Consider the following 22,532-nt stretch of genomic DNA (forward strand, 5'->3'; position numbering starts at 1 on the left):
ATGCAAGTCCAACTCAGTGGCAAAGGATGGGCATTAAATCTGCTTTTAGACCTGAACTATTTACCTTAATTTGTCAGTGACTAAATACAGTGTTGGCCAAATTAATTAACACCAGTGTGGTCAATGATTAAAAAAAAAATAATTTTAAAATAAAATTAATAATAGCTGATTAAAAAGCAAACTTCATATATGTGTTTATGTTTGAGATGCTTGGAAAGACAAGTCATTGTTCTGGCATCCCTCCAAAGCAACCTGCTTTGAAGAGAGCTTCTAATGGCTAATATGGAGAGATGGTGAGCTCAAGACGTCCCTCTTTAACAGTGAGTTCAGGAGACGTGTTTTTATCATCCATACCATCCTTCTAACTGCATTGCGGCAAGATAAATATTTGTCCTCGCCCACTCTTGTGGCCAGTGGAAAAACACAAATGGGCCCCTTAGGTCATATTTAGACTCCAAGGAAGCAGTGCTTTAATTTTGCCATAGCTGTACGCACACCTTTACTGGCTCCTGCAGCCAATTACATTTCGCAGAATTAACTTTGCAAGGGAATTTTTACAGTTTCTCTTTCCGAGCTATTTATTTATTTACTCTTTGGTATAACCAGTAAACAATAAAGTGAAAAGTGTTTGTTCTACATTTATTTTCTATAATTATTCAGAATTATTTTCTTCTATATTGATATTGATCATCCAGTTCTCCCTGCATTTTTGCGTATATGTTTCAGCAATGAACCTGGCCTAATTTGATCGGAACCATATGTCAGACCCGCTGTTTCCTGACGGAACTTGTACCCAGTAGCACGCCGTGAAGACTCGGTATCAAACAGAAATCTTCAACATGGCAGAGGTCGGTTTTAATTCGTTTTTAGCTCTTGGATTCATCCCAGCCGTAACAGATAAACGCGATAAGTCCCATGTCAGCAGCGGTACCGGGTTTGGGTCTCTGTTAGGGGAATGAAGTTAAAGAGAACCGGGCCGGTGGGCGGTGTTAGCCTGATGCTAGCTCACGGTTTGCTCGCTAATCTGCTAAGCTAGCTATGTTGTACAGAAAACGGGAGGTTTTTAAATAGCTAATTTTGAGTTCTGTCGAGCAAAGCAGCAGAGAGACCCCAGCTTCTCATTCTGGCTTAGTTTAGTTTAGCTGGTTATTGAAGAGCTAGCTAAGAGCTAAACATGAAACCATTAGCTGCTGACAGCAAACTGACTCCTAAAAAACATAAACAGAATTAATTGAAGTGGTAACAACGATGACACAGACTTTATTAGAAGATAAACACTTATCGGGTAAATGATAAGCAGCAATAAACGACATTAGTTCTGAATAGAAGATTATTCAGTAAATCTGGTTTAAAACTGGACCTGTTGCACCTCTAGAAAAGACAACATCACTGAAAAGTTCAATTATTTCAGTCATTCCATCCATAAAGATTAGCTCAGATATTATTATACATTTCTAGCATAGGTTTCTGTTTAAATCTGATACTCGCCGGCTAATAAAGACCCGAAATTCAGTGTATGAGAAAACATCCAAGCTAAATAAGACCAACAAGGAAACCACTGTTTGATACAGACTTTTTATCTTTTGTGTCCAAAGGCTTTGGACCATTGACCAACATCACTTTGTTAAAAGCATTCAGGGGCCATTTTATTCCTAGCGATAAAAACACAAAAGTAATATTTGGCATTTATTAAACTTGTAATAATTTAATGAAACAAAGTGGGAAAGAACAAGTAGATCTGAAAAAGGACGTCAGACGTTCACATTAATAAACCTTTCGGGTGGAATGTTGTTTAGTTTGTTGATCTAGAAAATGTTTTTAGTCTATTCCCAACAAAGACGACGACAACAAAATTATATATATATATCTTTTTTTTTTTACCTCTGCTAGATTTAAGCAAATTCCTTGAATCTGTGTGTCCCTGTGTGTTGTTTTGGTCAAAAGTTGCAGGATTTATTTGTTTTTGTCCCATTTCCTATGGCATTTAAAATGAAAGCAAAAAAAAATAAACCAACAAAAACAGGTGATCGACATTTTCTGTTTCGCAGGATATAACTGTCTTTGAAAATTTGGTCCTACAAAAGTGTCCGTTTGCGTCAGCTCCTTCTGCTGGAGGGCCAGATGTGTACCGTTGTAGATCTACAACGGCTATGGCTCAGGGGCCGGCGTAGGTCTCGGATGCTTCTTCACAGAGTGGTTGTAGATGTTTTATTGTTGTTACTGCAGGACTGAACTTCCTAATGATTCCAGTGCACTTTCAGTAAAGCTCACATGTTTGGACTTCACCCAGACTATTTAGGCCAAAATGAAACGGTCAGATTAGATACCAAGAATCTGTTTCTGTCTGCAGGCTCAAGGTTCTCTTTATATCTGTGTTCATTTTCTTTCACATCTCTAAAGCTCAGAATAGACATGATTAAAAGGAAATATGGTTCACGTCTTCTGCTTTTTGTTCTTTAGCACTATTTAACCTTTAAGACAACACATCATCAGAAGGAAGGCAGCAGACGATATATGGTGTCATGGCAATGTCTTGTATGATATAAACATTCCAAAAGGATCATTTGGAGAGCAGTTTTGGCTTCTTATCATATTGCAGGTTTCAGGAATGCGGTCTGGCATAATCAGAGTTATGGCCGGACGATAATTCAATAACAACATGTTTTGATCGATAGGAAAAAAAAAAGGGTCAATAAAATGTTCAGTAGAACACTTTTTCTTTCCTTTTTGCATTCTATCCTATCATGTAGGGTAACACTACAGTCGTTACATCCTACCAACCAATCACAGACCCAGACCTAGGAAAGCTTCTTTCCTAGGTCTGGGTCCTAGGAATAATAAAAAAAAAGAGTTCTTTTTTTTTCTCCCTTTTTTTTTTTTTAACAACTTGCAGTTTTGGTAAAAAGTTGGTTGAATACAGAGTTGAGTTTGATTTCAGTGTTTGTGTGTTCTTGGCCTAAAAACGGGTCATTAAGCAACAACATAAAAAGCCCAGGGTCGCACTTAAAATATTTTTTATTTTTACAATTTTTTTTTGATAGTCGTCGATATCGATCAATGTGTTTTCTGTTTAATCGATTTTTAATTTTAACATTGTCCAGCACTAGTCAGAATATTGAGGCTGGTGGATGAAAAGTCTGTGCATTGGACCTCAACACCCGACAGATGCAGAAAGACACAGAGAGAACTGGAAGTGTCGTGATGAGAGAGACGGGCCAAGCTAATGGAGAGTTTTATCACATCTGATATTCTTTCCTATAGCTAATGATAAATTGGCCAGTGCACAAATTTCTCGAATCATGGAGCCCCAGTTTCAGTAATGTTTGGTGGTGACCCCAGCGGCAAAACCCTAAGTTGTTCGTCTCTGAAACTGTCTGTAAAAAGCTACAAACGTGTGGACGGTTAATTGTTGTGGACTTAAGTTGTGTGTTCCAGTAGTTCAGAGCTGTGTTATTATTTTTACTCATTTTGTATCTCTTCTAGACGCTTGAGTCCCGTGACATCACTGTGGTGGTGCAGTAATGACTGAAGACTAATTCTTGTTTCCGCAGACCCACAGCTTGCAGGACATGAGGCAGCAGGCGGCCGTGGCGGCTAAAGTCTTCGTTCAGAGAGATTACACCAGTGGAACCATGTGCCAGTTCCAGACCAAGTTCCCCTCGGAGCTGGAGACCAAGGTGGGAGACCCCTCCAGGGTTTTTTTTTTAATCCTTATTTATTTTTATTACACCGGTCAAACTGTGGTCTATGACATCTGTGCTGTCTTGTGGTCGACGGTGGTGTTGGGAGGAAGAAGATCCGGAGCAGCTGCTGTGCCTGATCTTAGTGTCGATTCATCTTGAGGACAATTTCAGTGTTTCACCACAACCCAAGGCAGTGTTTCCCCCAGGAATTTGCTTAGGCGAGGCGTTGGAGGCGGCCGCCTCGCCAAGATAGTGCTGCGGGAAACACTGCAAGGTGTGGAGCTCAGCAGGGTGAAAACGGAGCGTTACTCATAAAATAAATGTCAGAAACCTCTGAGAAAGCTGAACCTTCCAGCTGATTCGATGGTGGCTGTTGCCATTTTTTTGGTGTGTCCTATTTTCCACCTAACCCCCGCTGAGACGTCTGAGCCAGGAGTTCCACTGAACGAAGCCATGCCGCACCTTTGCAGCTGGTCGCTGCTGGTCGAAGCTAGTCGCAGCTGGTCGCAGCTAGTCGCAGCCGGTCGCAGCCGGTCGCTGCCGGTCGCTGCCAGTCCCAGCCGGTCGCTGCCGGTCGCTGCCAGTCCCAGCTGGTCGCTGCCGGTCCCAGCTAGTCACAGCTGGTCGCTGCCGGTCGCTGTCAATCCCAGCTAGTCGCAGCCGGTCGCTGCCAGTCCCAGCTGGTCGCTGCCGGTCCCAGCTAGTCACAGCCGGTAGCTGCCGGTCGCAGCCGGTCGCAGCCGGTCGCTGCCAGTCCCAGCTGGTCGCTGCCGGTCCCAGCTAGTCACAGCTGGTCGCTGCCGGTCGCTGTCAGTCCCAGCTAGTCGCAGCCGGTCGCAGCCGGTCGCAGCCGGTCGCTGCCAGTCCCAGCTGGTCGCTGCCGGTCCCAGCTAGTCACAGCTGGTCGCTGCCGGTCGCTGTCAGTCCCAGCCGGTCGCTGCCGGTCGCTGCCAGTCCCAGCTGGTCGCTGCCGGTCCCAGCTAGTCACAGCCGGTAGCTGCCGGTAGCTGTCAGTCCCAGCTGGTCGCTGCCGGTCGCAGCTAGTCGCAGCAACTCCAGTCTTTTCCACCAGGTGCGCCACGGCACATTCCTGAAGCGTCCCAGATGCGCTCACAGATACACGGCTGTTCTATTGATGCCGCGCCGACGCCACGTCAGTCTGGGGCAGAGCGGGTCGTTCAGGCAGGAAGTCAGTTGATGAACAGCAAAGTGGATCCGGTCGAGTTCACAAGTAAAATACGACATGTGCAGAGGTTGGATCGCATTTTACTCTGAAACACCGCTACGTCAATACCTGCGTCTCCAGCACCAAGCCACCAGAGGATCTCGCTTGATACGAGAGACCATTTTATGTAAAGCTTACAAGTACTGTGATCACGCGATGACGCAATCCTCGCGTGATCAGAGTCCAACCCTGCAGAGGTGCCACGCTCTGAATCCCTCCCAGTGGAATAGGGTGCCTGGCAGAAGGTGTGTTGAGTGGAAGCCCGGGCTTCTGAAATGTGATGATTTCTCAGTGCCCCTCGCTGTGGCCTATGCTATATGGGTCAATGGCAAGGTGGAGGAAAAGCCTCTAAGTTCCATTTGAAGGGCTTGGTGAAATGGAGCAAGAGAAGCAGCCATGGGACCCATAGCAACTCTGGAGGAGCTGCAGAGATCCACAGCTCAGGACCCTGATCCGTCCTGTACTTCACAAATCTGGCCTCTATGGAGCAGAGGCAAGAAGAAGACTAAGAAGCTTTTTGCCCTGCATCCAGAAGACACCACATGTGGAGGGAAAGCCAGACTGCACACATGCTGGAAGCTTGCTGGAGGCAGCATCGTGCTGTGGGCGTTAATTTCTTCCTCAGGGCGGTGCAGAGGTGTGGCCAGTAATACAGGGGCAATCCTGGAAGAAAGTGCGTTAGGGTAAACGAGCTGAGGCGGGGGTGGGGAGGTCCTCTCCAGCAGAACGGCGAACCTGCAGCCTGAGGTACCGGGGATTGGGTTTTCCTTCTGCTCAGCGACGGACTGCGTTGTCTTTCCAATCAGAATTAAAACGCAGGGAAGTCGGTGCTTGTAATGTGACAGAAAAGGAAATGAAGTGCAGCGGCGGCCAGAGGAGACTCAGAATCCGGGTTTTCTCCAGGGGTCACGGCGGTGAGGAGAGAGCCGAGGAACGTCTGGCTCCATCTTCCCTGCGTCAGGCGCGTTTCATCACAGACACCCGGGCTCAGCCACTTCCTCGCCAGATTGGCTCGCTCCCTCCACCGCTGACATGCTCACAGTGTGCGCAGCAAAAGGCTCGCTGTGGGAGCAAACATTTTCTCGTGGCTCAGCCCACAGCTGGAAGATGTCAGCGTACGCTTGTCAGTTCTAAATATGTGGAGTTTGTCAGACGCGTCCCCAGGATACAAGAGCAGAGTTTAAATAATGTTAAACTTTCGCTCTAGAGTACTCCATAAAAGTATTTTTGGACTAAATAACCACATTTAATGTTTCTGTTTGCTTGAATTGACATTTAGGGGAAGACGTTGCAAGATGTCCAAACCCCTGCATGTGTCGCGCTGTTATTCTACCAAAAGATCTGAGTTCAGACGTACGGCCGCTGTTTGGACACTCGGATGAAGGATGGCAGGGTTTGTTCCATCAGCTGCCTCTTTCTGCAGAACTCTGGGCCTCAGTCTGTGCATGACGTGTGCTGAGGAAGCTGGTTATATTCATGTTGGTGGAGGAAGAGGAGCAGCCTGCCGAAGCAGCCCTGGCTCTGTGCCACATCAGAGGCAGCCAAACGGACGGAGAGCCGGGCTTTCGGTGCCTGTGCCGCACCAAAGAGCTGCTTCCCATCGCTTTATTGGCACGTCTCTGGAGTTGGGTGGTCTTCCGTGTTTTTTTGTTTTTTTTTTCCGGTAGGATTTACTTCCCATCCACACGTGGATGCAGGGCAGATGAAGGATTGTAAGAGCTTAGTCTCTCTGCCATAAAAATTCTTCCCCCCACACATTCGTTCAAGATTAGCTGTTCCTCTATTTCTGAAATCTGCAGCACGGGGCCAAGCATTTTACGGCCTGCGTTTTTATTTAATTAGTTCATTTAGCTTTTTAGTTCTTTGAGCCAACCTTTTTTTTTTTCCCTGTTTGTAGGGTTTGCATATTTGGTGGTTTCCAGAAATCACGTGGGTTGGAACGTGTTGTTTTTTTTCTGCAGGCAGATTTGTTATTTTAGGCTGTGGGATTTTCTTTTCTTCTTGCATTTTTTCCCCCCCTGAGATTTCTGGTAAATATGAACAAAGTACAGGGAGAGAGTTTGGAGGATGTCGGCATGTGACTGCTCACGTTCCAAACTGATCGCTGGTCCTTTAATAGTGTCTGGCCCCGGTCAGATCATTGCTCCTGACGTTCACAGGAGTTAAGTGACAGTCAGAGGGTGTGTTGGATTTAGTGGCTGCATCTGGAAAAAGCTGTGTCGCAACCTGCTCTCATCCTCCCTCTGGACAAAGCTCCTGAAACGGAAAGATGCTCAGGTGGTGTGGGTTTGAGCCACAGCCTAGAAATGAGAAAATTAGAAAGAGAACCAAAAAGGCCAAAGATGCTGCTCAGACTTTTTGTTGCCTTCCTCAGCAACAAGGAAAGAGGGGTCGTCTTTTTGCTCCCTCAGTACTACATGCGGTACGTTGGATAAGTACTAGCGGTGTAATGGTTCACATAAATCACGTTTAGGTGCATCGATATTAAAATCAGAGTGTGGTATGCGTTCATTTTGCTTCAAGAGAAACAAAAAGTGGCACCAGAGGGATGGAGGGATGGATTCCACAGCAATAAAACAACTTGGAACTTGGAACTGTTCCATGTTGTTCAGGAATTCTTTAAAGGAGCCTAGTCACGTACTATCACCATAGAAAAAACATATATTTGTCTTCAAATAAAACCAGTTATGCCAAGCATTCAACCTGATAGACTTTATTTATCCTTTTTGAGGATTGTGCACTGGGCGTGATCAGCAGACCTGAACATTGTTGTGCATTCTGCCTGCAGAAAGCAAGATGGCGGCTATTGACACGGCTACTGTTGGAGGCAGCGGACCGTCCTCCAAAGCCTCGCAGTAACGTGACAGCTTGGCGCGGTTCAAGACCAACCAGATCTACTTTAACCTCTTTCTGCTCTCAACCTTTCTCGGCTCCATTGCTGCTTGTTGCGCACATGCGCAATATCGTACTTCTGGTCACGTGGTTTTCTTAATGTAAATGTACACAAAGCGCTTCGTTTACTATCAAATAGACCAAAAATAAACTGTGAAACAGAACTTTAGCAGATCTTCCAATATCCGTTGTTTGCATCCAGCTTCAAGTTGTTTCAGGTGCGCTCCGTACCTTATGGCTGTCTAAAGATGCATACTCTGACCACATTTTGGTCCATTCCACCTGTCGTGTCTCTAATGCAGCTGCATGAGGAATGTTAATGCTCCCTAATAACTGAGTTCAGCGATAGCTGGGCCTCCTGTCTGTGTTGTTTAAAGTTGTGCTACATGCTATTTTGTCTGCTGACACAAGTACTCACTACCTTTTTGCTTCTCCTATTTGATTTCATTACAAGAATGGAGATTTTATCTGATAGACCATAACCAAGCAGAGGACATAGTAGGGCTGGACGATATAGAAAAAAAGCTTATCGATAAAAAAAAATGCATATTGATCGATATCGATTATTATTGAAAATATTTAAAACCGTATTTTATGTGCAGCTCTGCCTGGACATTTTATGATATTGCTAAATGATTTAATTTTAATAAAGAACACAAACACAGAATTCCAATTAAATATTTATTTAACCAACTTTTTTAACCATAACAGAATTTTTTTTAATGAAAAATAACTTAAGAGACCTGAGTTATGTTATTTAATACTGCCAAAGAATAAACTAAAGTGACCAGTAAAATGACCAAAATAAATATACCAATACCATTTTATCACCAAGAAGGGAGCCCAGTTTGGCTGCTGCACCTGCTTTGTTTTGGAAGAAGCTCCGTAAGATTTCTCCGAAGATGACGCGGAGCGACGCGGGGCTAAAACGGCTCGTGCTGTTGCAGGTGTGAGCGGCTGAGCGACTTACGTGATGAAACAAGTTGGTTGCGTTACCAGACTTTACCGGTTCCTTGCAAGTTTTACAAATCACTGGTTTATTTCTGTCAGACTGACGAACTAGTAAAGCTCAATTTTGGGACAATTTCCTCCGCCGCTACTTGCAACGACATTTTCACGTGCTCTGTGTTGTGGTTTGAGAGGGCGGCGCTTTGTGACTGCGTGCCTGGGTCCGCGATTACGATTGGTCGAGAGGAAGTAGTGACTGTAGCATCAACTAATATGATAGGCTGAAAGGAAGGAAGGAAAACTCTCTATCGAAGTTTTATTGACCTTTTTTTTTTCCTATCGCGCCACACGTCTATCGATCGATATATATTGTCATTAAATTATCGTCCAGCCCTAGGACATAGTTTTAAGTAATCACAATCCAAAGCGTGACATGCATTAGTTTTTCGACCCCTGAGCCATTCATTCATAGAACCGCCTCTCGCTGTAATAACAGCATTAGGTATGTTGGGGTAATTCTCTACCCACTTTGAACACACAAAGACTGAAACGTTTGTCTGTTAATTTCTGTCCGACTTTGACTGGGTCATTCTGACGCATTGTTACGCCTGGATCTAAATCATTCCATCGTAGCTCTGACTCTGTTAGGCTGCTGGAAGGCCAACCTCTGCCCCAGTCTCAGGTCTTCTTCAGCCTCCCAACAGGTTTCCTTCCAGGATTGTCCTGAATTTACCTCCATTCATCTTGCCAACAGTAAGCTCGAGAATCGATTATTGCGACGCGCTCAATATCTGTGTCTCCCAGTCGTCAATCAACCTTCAGTTGGTTCAAAATGCCGCAGCCCCCTTTTCAGCCAACGTTTTCCGACAACATCACCCCAGTCCTTGTTTCTCTCCACTGGCCTATAGTTTTTTTTAGGATTTTTAAATTTTGCTGCTTATTTTGAAAGCCCTTAATGCTCTTGCCCCTCCATACCCAACTATGGCCCTAAGGTCAACAAACCTTGTTAGAAGTCCTTAGAGATCAGTAGAGACGCTGGGGCGATCGGGCTTCTCAATCACCGGCTCTGGCATTCTGATTCTGGCTTAAACCTATTTATTCAGTAGCACATTGCCATATTTTGTAATTGCTTTCTCCTTCTGTTTCTGTAATGTTGATTTTTATGTACGGCCATTTGGTCACTTCGGGTGTTGGAAAGGGTTTTATAAATAAAAGTTGATTGATTAATTGCCACCGAGCATGGACGCCTCCCTGTCCTAGCTGAAGACAAGTGACCCCACAGCATGTTGGTGCACCTGAGTTAATACCTTGTACTAGTTTCCTTCCATTTCATAATTTTCATTCTTTATCGCATAAGAGTCCAATGAAATTGAGGTTTGAGGTTGTAACGCCACAAACCACCAAAATGTTCAAGGCTTCTAGAAGGAATCCCTTTCTAAAAGAGATCTGACTCCAACAACTTAGATTCCCCACATTTCTCTTTAGGTTGGGGAAGGACTCAAAAATATTTAATCAAAAGGGGAGCCTATGTCTTTGAAGAAAGAACACCGAGGATTTGTAGATTTTCAATGTTTGTGTCCAAGTTGGACCGAGTGCTGCCAAGTCATTAAGTAGAACCATTCTCACGGCACACAGCCGAGGCGTGCTGGTCGGTACAGAAGGTGTTTCAAAATGTGGGAAGGAAGCCCAGAAATTTCTTGACGCATGACCGGTGTGAGAACATGTAGCCCCACATTTATCAGCAGAGGGAAGTAACCCATCCGCCAAACAACACCTTTAAAAAAAGTGGACCTGGCTGATCTTGGCGTTTGATGTTCTGTTCATATGTTTCAGATTGACAAGCAGCAGTTCGAGGAGACGATCCGGACGCTGAACAACCTCTACGCCGAGGCGGAGAAGCTGGGAAGTCAGTCATTTATCGAAGGCTGTCTGGCATGCCTCACCGCTTACACGGTCTTTCTGTGTATGGAGACTCACTACGAGAAGGTAGGAGATGCTGGCCGTGCAAAGCCCTGCAGTATTTAAATATGTATTAAGTCAAGCAATCCCTGGAACTGAGTCCCACTGCACCCAAACAAATCCCCTTTCTTCTGATGAAGAGTCTCGGAGCAGTTTCCTTTTCCAAGGCGCTTTTATTTCTAGCTGCTGATAAAATGACAACCTAGACCTAAGAGAAAAAGTAATTTACTCCCATGTTTAATCTGGACTCAACTGATTAACCACATTTTTTTTAGTAAACTGGGTTCAGTGTCGACCTTATTATTGCCAGACCGGTGCCAATTAGACGTCCCTTAGGCTACATTCACACTGCAAGTCTTGATGCTCGATTACGACTTTTTGCTGAAATCGTTTTTTTGAGGTTGCCGTTCATACTACTATTAAATGTGACCGTCATCATACTTCTATCTGAATGTTTTTTGTTTGTTCTTATTTGGTTCCCCATTAGCTTCAGCATCAGCTAAAAGCTATTCTTCCTGGGGTCCTCCAGTCTTCCATGTGACAATACAACGTATTACATCACGTTACACACTATACATACAAGACATTTACACAAAATTTAATACATATTTACATTTAACGTCATTTATCACTAAAAAGTAAAATAAATAAACATAATATATAACATAAAGTTTTGCTACTCCAGATAGATCTATATCAAAGAATAAGCTAACAAGAACCCTACACAGTATCTCCTTAATTAAATTAACATTAACTATCCAAATTTCTTTGAAGGTAATATTTCTTAAGTGAAGTTTTTAAACCATAGAGAGTGTTTAGTTGTATGATAGGAATGGTCCAAGACCGTAAAGCGACACGCATGCGCAGATAACAGGAGACGTCAGCAGTGGTCTGTTTATGGCAGTAATGGTGAATGTAACTGTTTCTAGAAGTGTTCAATAAAGTTTTGTAAAACACAAAAAAATATATAATACAGATCCCGGCTGGTATCTTTCCTTGTTCTTATTAGTACGCTGTTGTGCAATGGGAGCCGTCAATATTAAGACCGCATCATAGCAAGATGAAGAAAGCAGCACAGCTATTAACAACGGTCTTCAATAGCTGCTACTATTGTGTGTGGTGTCCGTATCCTTGCTCTTGAGCAGGGCCAGAAAAAAACACTCGCTAGCGGGCGGAGCCGAGTGGTGCACGGTCAAACCGAGGCGGTGGGGCCGGGGCTTTAGAATCTGTTGCTGCATGAAGTAGCTTAAAAGATCTCCCAAAGCTACAGATCTCGCCCCGATGTACAGCAATGACGGGAAAACGTGTGAGAAACAAAATTCCTTGACATCGATCAGTCTGGGAAGGGTCCCCCGGGGAGAGCCATTACCCACACATGGAGAAAAGCTTGAACTGTGGTGATCCCACCCTGGAGTCGGCGACCTAGCAAAGTTACTCCCAGAGCTCTCCTAGAGACTCACCCAGGAAGTCACAAGAGAAGCCAGAACAACATCTGGAGCTCTGCAGGCTTCAAGTCGGTTCAGCTTAGGTCATGGATAAAAAAAGCATCCATGAGAGCGTTCCAAGGCCCAAATCAGTGCTGACCAAAAGACAAAAACACACATAAGCCCATTTAAGTTTTACTAAAACAACCAAAAATATCTTAATGATCCCCACGACTCTTAGAAAAATCTTCTGTGGACGGATGGCGTGAAACTGGAATCTTTTTTAAATGTTTACTTCCTGTTACACTGGAGTAAAACTACCAACTTCAGAAAAAGGCCATCCCACCTGCAGTCAGACATGGTGGTGGCAGTGTGATGATGTGGGGGATGCCAAGCAGCTACCAGCGCCAGGATGTGCAGTGGCCTTGTGTAGTCTAGACTCCAGCTGATATGCTGTGACCTCGTCTCATTTTTACAGGCTGCTCATGCCTGAAAACCTCTGTGTTCTCAGGCATGAGCAGTTTTCCCTTGATTAAAAATGTCATTTGAAAAAAAAAACAGAAAAAGAAGAGCTCTATAGGCAGCCATTACTTGTTTGCAGCTCCATACCCAGTCCGTATCTCACTAAACTACCAGTTTATGGCCGGCCTGCTGCACTAGGCTTTGTTTAGAGGCTAGAAGATTAATGGTTGATTTGCCTTAAACATAGTTTTTGTGAACTCATGTTGTTCAGTGAGCATTCATTTTAGATTACCTAAACGTAGCCTGGTCTGGGCTAAACTGGCTTTCTGTTTTGCTTACATTTTGGGCATTTATGTTCATAAAGATCACCGGTGTGGTTTAAAACTTCAGCGACAGAATGTCATGGAACACAACTTCACTGTTATTTTTCTTTTTTTAGGTTCTGAAGAAGATAGCGAAGTATATCCAGGAACAGAACGACAAGATCTACGCACCACGAGGCCTCCTGCTGACAGATCCCATCGAAAGAGGCCTGCGAGTCGTATCCTACCCTCCCACGCCAGTCCATCAATCTTACATTTAAAGCATGCCAGTGTTTTTCAGACGACTGGAGGCCACGGTGCTGATCATGACAACAACTGTCCCTGGAAGCCTTAGGCTGTCCAGGAAAAGAGCACAGTCCTGAATATTTGGGGCGATTTAAAGAAACAGCGTCAGCTAAACGCTTTAGCTCAGCTGCAGTGCTTTACAGGTCTGCAGCTCCCCACTTTCTGTTGGTGGGTAAGGATGGAATCTTAACAACACAGGAAGCTGGCAGGAAATCTGCTATGATGCTGTAAAAAGTTAGATAAAAGTGGCATGTAATCCACAGCATCTACGTACAGCAATGGGCGGCAGCAACATCCTGCCTGTCGCTGTGTCAGTGTGCGTGTGTGCGGTGACTCACCGTACGGTCTAATTGCACCTGAGTGGGAAGAGGAGATTAGGGGTAACCAAATCTGACTGAAATTGTTAGCAGCTGAGCTTTTGTTCCCTGTCCTGCCTGGGATTTTATTGGAATGACAGCGATCCGGATCGTTTTTCCAGCACCGTCAAACTGCGGCGCTGACTTTACAGTGAGGGGGTGGTGTCAGTGTTTCACCTCAACTCTGGTTGTAACATTTTCACTGAAGGAATATGACAGTTTAATATTTTCAGGTCATGTCTGTGGATTTGTTCCCAAACTATACTGAACTGCATTCAGTACTTGGGATCTAGACTTAGATGAACTTTATTGTCATTTTGTATGCACAGAGCTGTATGCATACAAAATGACATTTTCGTTGTATACTATACAGCTTACGACAATGTAATGAGATCCTTAAATCATTTTTTAACTGGTTTTCCTAAAATAACTGCGCTATGAGAACAATAATAGCAAAGAACTTTTTATCGTGTTCAATATGAACTTTTAGACGTTTGTGCCCCATAACATAAGCGCCCAGGCTTGTTTCAGGCCTGCTCTGTTGTGCTTCCACTAGATGTGTTGCAGTAGTGTAATTTCACACTGAAAAGTGGGCCATGATCCGATTTATTTATTTATTTATTTATTTAATTCAAATACATTTATTCTGAAACTTATTGAACTTTTTTTCCAAAATGAGATCAAGTGCACAACAATTAATTGCCCCCCTGCGGTAGATGATGGATCCTTTGGCCGACAGGATAGCCCTTCTTCTACAACGTTGAACTGGGTTGGAGCGCACACAGTCTCTCTAGATCAGGAGATCACAAACTTTTCAGACCGCGGGCACGGCACTTGCTCCTCCCAGGGCAGTGGAATATAGATTCTCTCTTTATAGGAATCTATATTCCTTTCTGATTCTCCCCTGCAGGAATTCAGACAGCCACTTTCAGGCAGCGAGGCCTAAGGTGTGTGATGGCAAGATGAACGTCTTCATCCAGACTTATTAATTGCAGTTCTAGTTGTTTAAAACCACAGGAAATGTAAGCACATGTAAATGAAGCTATTCGCTCATAGCCTTTTCCTGACTTGTGAAAATCTGCACACATCTGCCTTGTTCGAAGGACGTGTTCTCTTATATTTCCCATTTTGAAGAGAAGCTAGGAGAAATAGGCCTCTTTCATATTTATTCCCAAAGGAAGCTTTGAATTACAAATGAAAAGTTCCCTGGCACCTCCAAAGTTATGTTTATTGTATTGGAATTGTTTAGGAAGCCATTAATTGTAGTATGACAATCTTAAAAAGTAAAAAATAGGGTCTTCCTTCTAAATGTACTTAAATTAAAAGTTTTACTATGGGAGTTTTTTCTGAAATTTTCAATTTGTTTTTTATGCCATTTCAACAAAACCAATAACATTTTTGCCAGGTTTTGGGGGGGGCGGCTTATTGTGTTAAGAGATGAAGTGGAACGTTATCGACCCGTTTGGTAGCTCAGACAAGCCCCCAAAACAAATGGAAACGTTGGTTCTAACTGGAAACTGCTGCTTTGTTTGGATTTAAACTAAACGCGAACTTGCCTGCAGCTGCTTTTCCTTAACAGCCTTCGACAAGATCGAGATCACCATCTATGAAGACAGAAGCTTCACCAGATAAAAGCGAGAACACGGTGAGTCCGACCACAACCCGAGCCGGTGCCGCTTCCAGCAGTTCAGATTTTATGTCAAAATACGCTCCTCAGAAAGCTAAGCATTTCCACATCACGCAAATTCCCCCCCACCCCCCCAAAGTTGGAACAAATGTGGAGCTGCTTGGCTCGGGAAATAAAGAGGAGTAATAAAACAAGCTGCTCTCCCCTTTTGGCCCCTCTGTCCATCGCTTTTAAAAAAGAAAGCCTCCTGCCCACTCAAAGGCAGATCCCACATCAAAGTTGGACGCTGTGAGTAATATTAATGAGCTGCGTACCCTCTAGGAAGCCTGTTTTATGGAGCATTTTTTAAGCATTATTCTACCTACTTTCTGACTTGGCATTGTAGCGACCGGTGTTTAGTCCTGCTGTAAATGTCCCGAGAGCTCGGTGGTTAGAACACACCAGGAAGCCAACCTGAGCGGCCAATCCAAGCAGTGATGAAGAATGACGGAGCCCTCCAAGTTGCATTACTTGTCCTTAACTGGGATGAATTAAATCATTATCACATTTAAAAAGCCATTCGCTTGTTGACTTTGGTGGTTTCTCTTGGAAAGAATTAAGAAGTGCTTTAGCTTGGTTTATAAATCACTTGAATTGAAGCTTTAATATTAGCAAATCAAAACTCAAGAGGAATACTTTAGGGTGTACTGTGTCTTAAAAACTTCAAACTTATTTGGTTATGATAAAGCCACAAACCTGCCTTCATTTACTGGAATTTGATGTTGATTGATGCAAAGCGGTGCTTAATTGGAAAGTGATTCTTGGGTTTCAGCTTTTTTTTTTAATTTGCATATAGAATTGTCTTAAGCCTATTTTGCAATTATATTCAACTCCTTTTGAGCTGGTACATTGTTCAACCATCTTTGACTTCATCCGCTCATCTAGATAAAGGTTTTGCCCATTGGTAGTTGAGAGCTACCAATGAAGTAGCTCTCAACTTCGAAAAGGTTGGCTATCACTGGTCTATAATATAAATTTAAATTAGGGTGTGCATTTGTATTGAAAACCCTTTAATCTGTTACTCCAAATAAAATTGATTGCAAACAGTTTCTTTAGAAGTCAACTAACGAGGGATGCAAGTTATTGACTGAGTTAATCTAAAGTTGACTGGTTTTATCGATGGACTAGTAATTAATTGATAAGCAACCATTTTCTTAAAAAGCCAAGTTTTCTCTTGAAAAGATTCTTTCCATAACATGAAGGATTAATTTTTTTTACAATATGCAGAATTTTAAGGGGTGTCATTACATTTTTCCAATTTATTGTCGCCAGTATTAAATACTGGCTGAATAAACAAACTGTGGTTTTCTCACACATTAAACTTGGATACATTTCTAAAATTTAACTAAACAGAAACCTGTTAGGTATAAACAAATAAGTTGAATAGAATAAAATCTATGGAACACTAATAATGCCCACGAAAGTCCTCACCGTCAACTGTGCTTCTGCCATCATGTCTTTTTCTATCATGTTACCATTTTTTGCATATTGTTTTCCATCATCACATCCTCGCCTTCTGAGCTCAGCAGTGAGTTTTGGTTGAGAAGCTGCTCCTGCTCCGCCATGCAGCCTGGCTGAATGGGAGCTATTTAGCTAGCAACTTAAGGTGCTTGTTGATTGTTTATATTTAACAACAGAGCCGCATAAAGATGCATCCTTGTTGTCATTAAACAGTGCAAAAATATTAAAAATTTTTAGATTTGCTTTATTCTAACAAAACAAAATCTTAGCCTCTGGTTGACAGCAAAAACACCCCAAATAACTTATCTGTTATACCAGGTAGATAAATCCAGCCTGTAAGGAGCTAATTGGAAATAAAATAGCAAGGAAGTTGTATTGGGACAAAAATGGAAAGATATTAGAAACAAAAAATGTGTCTGTAATATAAACAAATATAATTGCTTAATTAATTGTTCAGAACAAGAGTGTCCAAATTACGGCCCAGGAACCATTTGCTGCCCCTGGATTTATCTTTTTTATTTTTTTATTTCTAACTACAACTCAAGAATGGTTTGGCCCCTTAGCACAGGTGGCTGTTTAACATGGAGGCTTTTTAGTTTTTATTACCAACAGATTGAAATCTTCTTACAATTGAAAATGTTGGGTACGATACAAAGTATTTCTGTTAATAACCACAATTTCTAAAGTTTCTTTAACTTCATAGTAAATAGAACGACGTCTATCCAATAGTTTTTACTCAAATGCAGATTTTTGGTCCACCATTATCTGCTTTTAATTTATTTATTAAACTTGACTGAGTACTGCAAGTGTTCTCAAAGAAAGACGGACCCCAGTCCTCTTCTTGGTACTGAGAAGAGACAAAAAAAAATGCTCCGAAGAATTTGCAAACTGGATGACCATCTTTCATTAAGGCAAATATGCAAAAAGCCTTTTTAAGTTTTGGATCTACAATGCTTTACACATTCCTCTTGTTTAAATAAAATATTCCTTAAAATACTTACATTTGTGGAGCAGGTAAAAATCTCTATTGACTATTTTGGTCATTGTAAGTTTTTATTTCTAAATTTCTTTCATGTATTTTTTGCAGTACTTTTCTCATACTTGGACCATTTTGGCCCACGCGATTAAAAGGTTGAACTTCCTGGCTTAGAACATACAACGTTCATCAGAAAATATGCAGTTTTCCGGCATCTCAACAATCTCCACTTCAGTAAAAGTTGACTGGAGCGTTTCTCCGGGGTGTCCCACAACATAATGGCTTTCCCTAAAACGCTGCATCGTTCAGCAGCAGCAGCACAGCGGGATCCTCGGCCGCAGACGGGGTTTTAACTACCTACAGATCTTCCACACAGCCAGGGAGCGCGCCTCATCTCATAAATCATTTCTTTCTCTCTTGCGTTCAGATTAAGCCAGGGAGGCTCATTTAGGATCTGCTGGGCCCAGATCACACCTACACAAAAGTACTCTTGTGTAGAAGCAGGACAAGAGCAGGTCATCAGACGGGGGAGAGACTATCCCAGTAAATACATTAGCAGGGGTATGTTGTGTTTGGCACCACCTCCGTGACCGTAGACCCCTGTGGACGGCTCTGCTATTGACCAAAAAGATGGATGGAGGGATTTCTCTGCTCATCTGAAGCTCCTGCCGAGGGGCCTCAACTCCTGTGCACGTCCTTCCGCGGAATGTAAACCCAGGACTTTTATAAGTAGCTGTTGACAGAAGTGTGCGTTGGACATTTGCCACAATCAAAAGCGGGGCCAGCGGTCTGACTGAGGGGACCTGCAGTATATTCATCTCACGGTTGCTTTTCCCTGCCGGCGTCTCTCCTCCAAGCTCCGTCTGCTACGTCCGTGTCGAAAATGAAGAAACGCTAACCGGGCGCGCCGAACTCCGATCGCTCTGTTTTACCCAGGAATGTTCAGCTTTAATCAGCAGGCTCCTCATTGAACTTCAGCTGCTCCAGAGCACATAAAAAAAAATATAAAAAACCCCGTCTCCCTCCATTGAAGGCCTAGCAGGCTTAGAGCAGGAATTCTGGTGGCTGAGCGTCTGCCAGGTGAAAAGTTGAACAGTGATGATGGATCAGCCTCCGGTGGGAGGAGTGCGCTGCGGAGGGAAAACAGGCTTGGCCTATGCGCTCCCCGACTGCCGAGCAACTAGTCAAAGGCTGACGGCGCCAAGTCCGTGTCCGGGCGTCTGTTTCTGAGCGCCTTCTGCTGCTGCCGCACTCTTATTTGGCTCCCTGCACAGACCTGTAAAATCAGTCTGGACACCGTTGGACGGGCTGAGGGCAGAAGTGAAATTCATCATTGGCTTTGTGTTCTTTTCATTATCTGAAAGGTCGTTTTTCCCTCTGCTGTCAAGTAAATTTTTCGCAGAAGATCATTTTCACCTGCCACCTTTTCAATTGCTCTGATTACACAGCGCTGGAAATGGTGTTAAAAGGCAGTCAGCACTTTTAAAACATCTTGACGCATGCACTTTATTGTATCCAGTCCTTGGATGGAGATGGGTTGGATAAACATTTACATTACCCACCTTAACTCTGGGCTTCTTTCACACATGAATGCTGGATGAAGCCTGGGGACTCGGCTCAGAGCGGCTGCAGGTTTCTCAAAGAACGTGCGCTGATACTGACCTGCTCCTGCTGTCCTTAGCCAGAGATCACAACCTCTTTCTTTGTCTGGGATTAAAGCTAATATGTTACACGGTTATCTGTTGACCCAGGCTGGGGAGGATGTGCTGCCCTAGTGGAGGAGTTTAATTATCTTGTTCACCAATGAGGGGAAGATGGAGTCTTGCTGTTTGTAATCCAACAAATTCACCTTTATTTGGTGGTTTACAAAATAACCAATGGGTTATGTCCCCAGACTCATGTAAAATGGTAAAGTTCATAATAAGAATTAGTTGATGTCATGTCATGATGATGGGTTCTGCTTGTGTTTGTGCAGCCTCCGTTTGGCCGAGCAGAGCTGCTGGACCCGCAGCAGCTGAACAACAGAACCAACCTCCTGGACGAGCTCCCAGACCCGCGACCTTAATGCTGCGTCTTTACAATCTGGCCCCTTCCCACCGGTTACTAATGCATGTGTCATTCACAAAATCCTTTGACCAAGTTGGACATTCAGCTCTACTGTTTGAAGAAATGTTGCAGCGGTGCTTCGGTTTTCCTTTCCCCCCGTTCTGTATTTTCCTGCTCACACGTGTAAATGTTTAAGTTGACCACAAACATATTTACAGGAAATCTGAACTCAGAATTGAACCAGTCTTTTAACCCTTTTATGCCGGGCTAATGCAGCTGTTTGAAAGTTAGTATTTGTGCAGAATTAAGTTATTTTTTTTAATCAGATTTCCTTTTGGAATGGTGCAGCCATGAAATAGGGCAACTTAAATTTTACAGATCTTTTCCAGAGCTCACCTGCGCTGTAATGGATTATTTTGCCTGAACTGATGGCTCAGTGGCGGCGTTCCCTCGCAGTTGTTCAGTCTGGATTTGTTTCATTTTAATTCTTTCCCAGATGGGGTTTGTAGTTTTGCTCCCATTTTTTTTTTTTTTGCACCTTATCTGCCTGTTTCCTGAATATCGGCGTGAGCCTTTTATTTAAAGCTCTCTAGAGTCCAGTGGCAAATTTTTATTCCTGTAAATATTTGACTTGTATGCATTGATTTAACAGATCCTTTATTTCTGTATTTGGTGTATGATACTGTAAGTGCTGTCTCTTTATTTTCATTTGGCATTTGTGCTATGCATATTTGACCACTGTTCATTTTTACTGTTCATATACACATATAGTCCAATATTGCCTTTGACAGAAGTATTAAAAGTGCTCTTGTTAGTTGACAGCGCCCAGAATGGCTTTGAACGTTGCCTCTATGTAAGGATAAAGGGCCAGTCACATCAAAATTTGAACAAATATCTTTTAAAGCTTCTCAGTGAAATGGTTGCGATTAGCACATGTTAGAAAAGCACAAATGTTTCTAAACATTGACGTTCTGGTGTGACACGGCCCAATAATTGTGAAATAGGGTTTTAGAGATTTTCTAGAGATGCACCAACCAGTTGATCGGTGATTTTTGCAATTCAGGTCCAAGATGGTGATTTTCTTAACCCCCCCCCCCCCCCCCCCAAATTAAAAATCAAACAGCATGTAGTAAGTACAGTGAAATAATTCTGTCGTTTTCATTTCTGTCAAAACCTCTACCTCCGTTTAAGAAATGTTTTCTCTTATGACTTGTAGACCTTGTAGGAAATCTGTTTGGACCAGAGAAGGCCTGATAGGTGCGTCTCTACTAAAATCAAAGGATGGCTTTCTTTTCTGCGTACCGGGAGCAGCTCAGTTCGGCATTAAGCCTCTCGTTGCGTCCTGTAAGCGGCTGATGTTCAGCTTCAGTCGTCCCAGATGTCCTGTAAAAGTGAAGCATCTGGAATCAGCTCCATGTGCAGGTATACAGGTTTGATTGTGTAACCGATTGTTAATCAGATGGAAGTGTTGATGTCTTCTGTAAATAAAGTGGGAGTTGTGTTTTGTTTTTTGTTTTTGTAGGTTGAGCCCAATAATTGATCTTTTCTGTTAATTTGCCAAATGAAATTCAAATGTATCAATAATCTTAAATATATGCTAATAAATCATGTAAATATTTGACTGTAGATTATTTCATGTGTTTCTCTTATAGAGTTCTTGAATTTTAATTTAAATTAAAACCCAATTGCTTAAAGAAGCAATAGGAATGGGCAAACTTTTCCCTTTGTGGAGTTTAGGTTAATTCAGACTGAACAGAATTTGAGTAGATCCAGCTTTGACATTTTACTTCATAATTTTTATTGTCGTTGCTAGTTGGCACAGTGAAGTAATTGGCATCTAATAGTAGCAAATGTTTGGTACACAGATGTCCACATTTCAAATTGTTTTTGGAAGTCATGAAGGTTGTGTCCTCCAGGCCAAAGAGTAAAGGGACTAAAGCCAGCATCAGTGATGGTATGAGGGTGAGTTAGTACTCATGGGATGGGTAATTTGCATATCTATGAAGTCACTGATAATGCTAAAAGGACATACATGTTTTGGAGCAACATATGCTGCCATCTACACAGTGTCGGTCCATACTTGTCTCCTATTGAAAATGCGATGTGCATTATGAATCGCAACATATAAAAACAGAGACCGTTTGGGCAACTGACAATGTATATCAAGCAAGAACTTTCAACATTCCCTGCTTGTTAAGCATTGCTAAAAGAACAGGTGGACCTGTGATGTGTTTTTATTTACATTTTACACAATGTCAGATCTTCAGTAGAATTTTATGTTAAAGGTGACCTATTGTGAAGAATTCACCTTGCACATTTTTGTACTTCCATTTGTATCTCTACCGCTTACATCACAATCGGTAGGTTCTGGCTTCACCTAGTAGCCCAAGCCAAGTAAAACTGTAATAATGAACACATGAGTTTTTATCACATCTAACATTCAAATTATTATTATTATTGGAATAAATCACATTCACAACTTAACATTGGCATGAATACATGCCAGAAAATGTGCATATAGCTACACATATCTAGAACATAGCATAAAATTAGCATCATGCTAAAACTAACGGTTAGCATCATGCTAATTTGCATTAGCATCACACTAGGAGTATGTGCGCACTCGGAGGGGCGGAGTGATATTTCAATATTTCAGCCGGTCCATGTAATGCAGCAGCGTAAGCGGGTCTCACCTGTGTTTATAGTTTCTTATTTCAAATAGTGACTTCATGGTCAGAAACAAGACCAAAAAAACTGCAATCCATCACTCATGAAATTTACAAGCAACTAGAATAAACCAAGGCCAAAGTCGCTTTCAAAGAGGCT

General features: G+C 42.8%; 1 protein-coding gene across 1 annotated transcript; it reads left to right on the plus strand.

The window, feature by feature from the left end:
- Positions 1–762: 762 nt before the first annotated feature.
- LOC105915492 (golgin subfamily A member 7) lies at positions 763–21,327 on the plus strand. The gene is made up of 6 exons (XM_012849621.3): positions 763–848; positions 3,552–3,677; positions 10,582–10,734; positions 13,033–13,134; positions 15,148–15,202; positions 19,636–21,327. The coding sequence occupies exons 1-5, from the start codon at positions 840–842 to the stop codon at positions 15,187–15,189; spliced, it is 432 nt and encodes a 143-aa protein (XP_012705075.2). The 5' UTR covers positions 763–839; the 3' UTR covers positions 15,190–15,202; positions 19,636–21,327.
- Positions 21,328–22,532: the final 1,205 nt, after the last annotated feature.

This window comes from Fundulus heteroclitus, chromosome 12 (assembly GCF_011125445.2).
Source record: "Fundulus heteroclitus isolate FHET01 chromosome 12, MU-UCD_Fhet_4.1, whole genome shotgun sequence".
In the NCBI taxonomy this organism is placed as follows: domain Eukaryota; kingdom Metazoa; phylum Chordata; class Actinopteri; order Cyprinodontiformes; family Fundulidae; genus Fundulus; species Fundulus heteroclitus.